Source organism: Canariomyces notabilis, assembly GCF_033297395.1.
Source record: "Canariomyces notabilis strain CBS 508.74 unplaced genomic scaffold N656scaffold_11, whole genome shotgun sequence".
Lineage (NCBI taxonomy): Eukaryota > Fungi > Ascomycota > Sordariomycetes > Sordariales > Chaetomiaceae > Canariomyces > Canariomyces notabilis.
The window spans coordinates 478,316-480,493 of record NW_027041833.1 but is presented as its reverse complement, the minus strand read 5'-3'; the positions used below and the strand labels follow the sequence as shown (position 1 = coordinate 480,493).

Here is a 2,178-nt window from a genome sequence, read left to right as displayed (position 1 = left end):
TGGTTGGCTCCGTCTCTGTGATGGCGATAGCCTGGCCCTGCACCCTCCTGGTAACGGAAATAGTCCGAGGCAATTTAAGCGTCAGCCACCCAGAGTTGGGACCTTGCTGCGACCTGCACGCCAACCTGTTGATGGAGTGTCAAGATAGCTTGAATGGTAGAATTGATATGTGGCTAACATTTGGACTGCCTTAGACCGTTTCCGTATAGGGGAAGTTACAAAGTGATCTTGGGCCGGATTAGCTGAGGGCCGCCTAACTGATTGACCGTGGTGGTGTGGAGCTTGGTAAGTTAGGTGGTATTTGAGCAGTCAGTGAGAAATACGTGTAAAGACAGCTAGGTTAAGTAGGCGGTGTAAAGGCGGTGGGCAGGAGACAGTTACAGTCAAAAACCAACAAGGAAGTCGGTGCGAAGGCGGTGAGCAAGAATACTCAGGATGGCTAATCTAGGTAGGCGGTGTGCTGGGCGGTTGGAAGACTGGTATTGTTGTAGACTAATCAGGAACGCTGTGAACCGTCTTACAGGCGTGGTGTGAAAGAGCAGAGGGTGCAGGCAGGGTGTGCAACCTTCAGGGGGCCCCGGCCGGCCGAGTTTGTACTGTACAGTAGATGGCGAGAGAAAGTTGTCTCGAGGACCTTGGTGTTGAAGAACCAAGGTGGGTGCGGGGCATGTGCTAGGCCACATCCTTATCTTATCTATCTACATCAATATCCCTGCTTCCACACTGGTATCACTATTTTTCTCTCTTGTAACTGACTGCTTCTTTACTGTTGTCGGAGTAGGATTAATAATAATTAGGGGCAACCCCCAGGCCAACGGATACGCCGATCTCCATCCTAACAAGGGCTGCCAAAGTGTAGTGGATTGACCGGGTAGGTAGTACTTAGGCGATAAGCAAAACATCAAGAGGATGGCTAAGTGAAGTAGGCGGTGTAAAAGGCGGTGTATAAGGCGGTGGGTAGGAAATAGGTTACAGTACTTGGAGCAAAGAGAGCTTGGAGATGTAGCTAACTTACGTAAGTAGGCGGTGTGCTAGGCGGTGGGTGGAAGACTGGTACTGTCGTAGGCTAATTAGGAAGCGGTGAACTGCCCTTCACTGTCTGACGTATCTTGCGAATTCGGCGGTGTCTTTCGTGCTTGTCCGTGCCATGCCCCACTTTTATTGGGGATTCGCGCTTTGGAAGGTCGTAGGTCTATATTCGTCAGGTGTGACGAATGGCACATTAGTTACTTATGCTCAAGACGAATAGAGCACTTGAAATGATTAGAAGTTGAGAACTAGAAGATTCCAGAATGCTACTGAAAAGGTGCGAAGACACCTCAAACCAAACAAACAAAACATGGGAGGAACACAGTCGTAGGTGTAGGACGAACGTGTCAGACGTGTCTGTCATAGGGCCACAGGTCACAAGAACCAACGGATATTGACAAGATTACCCTTACGTTATCCTTACGAGTCAAATGAATGGAAAGTAAGGTTTTCTGAGCTATGCTCAGAGGGAGATGGGTGTTCAATTCAGTTCGGCTCAATGCAGTTCAGTGCAATTCAGTGCAGTGCAATTCAGTGCAGTTCAATTCAGTTCAATGAGAAGGGAATGCTTGATTAATCCTGTCAACGCGGGATGTGGGAAAGTAACCACTACTTATACGCCCACCCAGGGCAACGCAACGCAACCGTAAGAAGAAAAAGAATGCAGTGACCCTTTGAGCAGGGCATCCCAAAGCCAGGGGTTCCACGAATCCCCGTTTCACTACAACAACTATAAGTTAAAGGAGCCCCCCAGACCCCTCCTGTAGCACGCTATGATAGAAAAAAAAGAGAGAGAAACTGGGAGGAGAGAGAAACTGGGAGGAGAGAGAAACTGTGAGGAGAGAGATCGGCACTAGCTGTCTGTCGAGAACGTCATAATTAGAACACGTCCCGAGTCACAGCCAGCGGCAATCGTAGATCCCGCTATGGCCCGACCTCTCGGCCGACATCCTGGAGGAAGCCACAGCCAATTTTCTGAGTCCCTTGTAATCCATCTCCCGTCCGAGCTTATACCATATTGATAGGGGAGCTTCGCGTCACCTGACCAGGAGGCAAACAACTTCAAAGACATGACATCACGACATCCGCTATGCCCCGCGAGCGTCTGCGTGCATGTGCCCGTCGCCGTATCCCAGATCTTGACGGTGT

General features: G+C 49.9%; 1 protein-coding gene across 1 annotated transcript in view; it reads right to left on the bottom strand.

Annotated features, from left to right (window-relative positions):
• Nucleotides 1–1,925: 1,925 nt before the first annotated feature.
• N656DRAFT_837033 (NACHT-domain-containing protein) overlaps nucleotides 1,926–2,178 on the bottom strand; it is a gene marked incomplete at its 3' end in the record, with an annotated part of 4,501 nt that continues 4,248 nt past the window's right edge. Inside the window, exons 5-6 of the mRNA XM_064818813.1 lie at nucleotides 2,076–2,167; nucleotides 1,926–1,980 (exon numbers count right to left, since the gene is read on the bottom strand). Coding sequence (XP_064670067.1) covers nucleotides 1,926–1,980; nucleotides 2,076–2,167 — 147 coding nt within the window. The remainder of the gene's footprint in view (nucleotides 1,981–2,075; nucleotides 2,168–2,178) is intronic.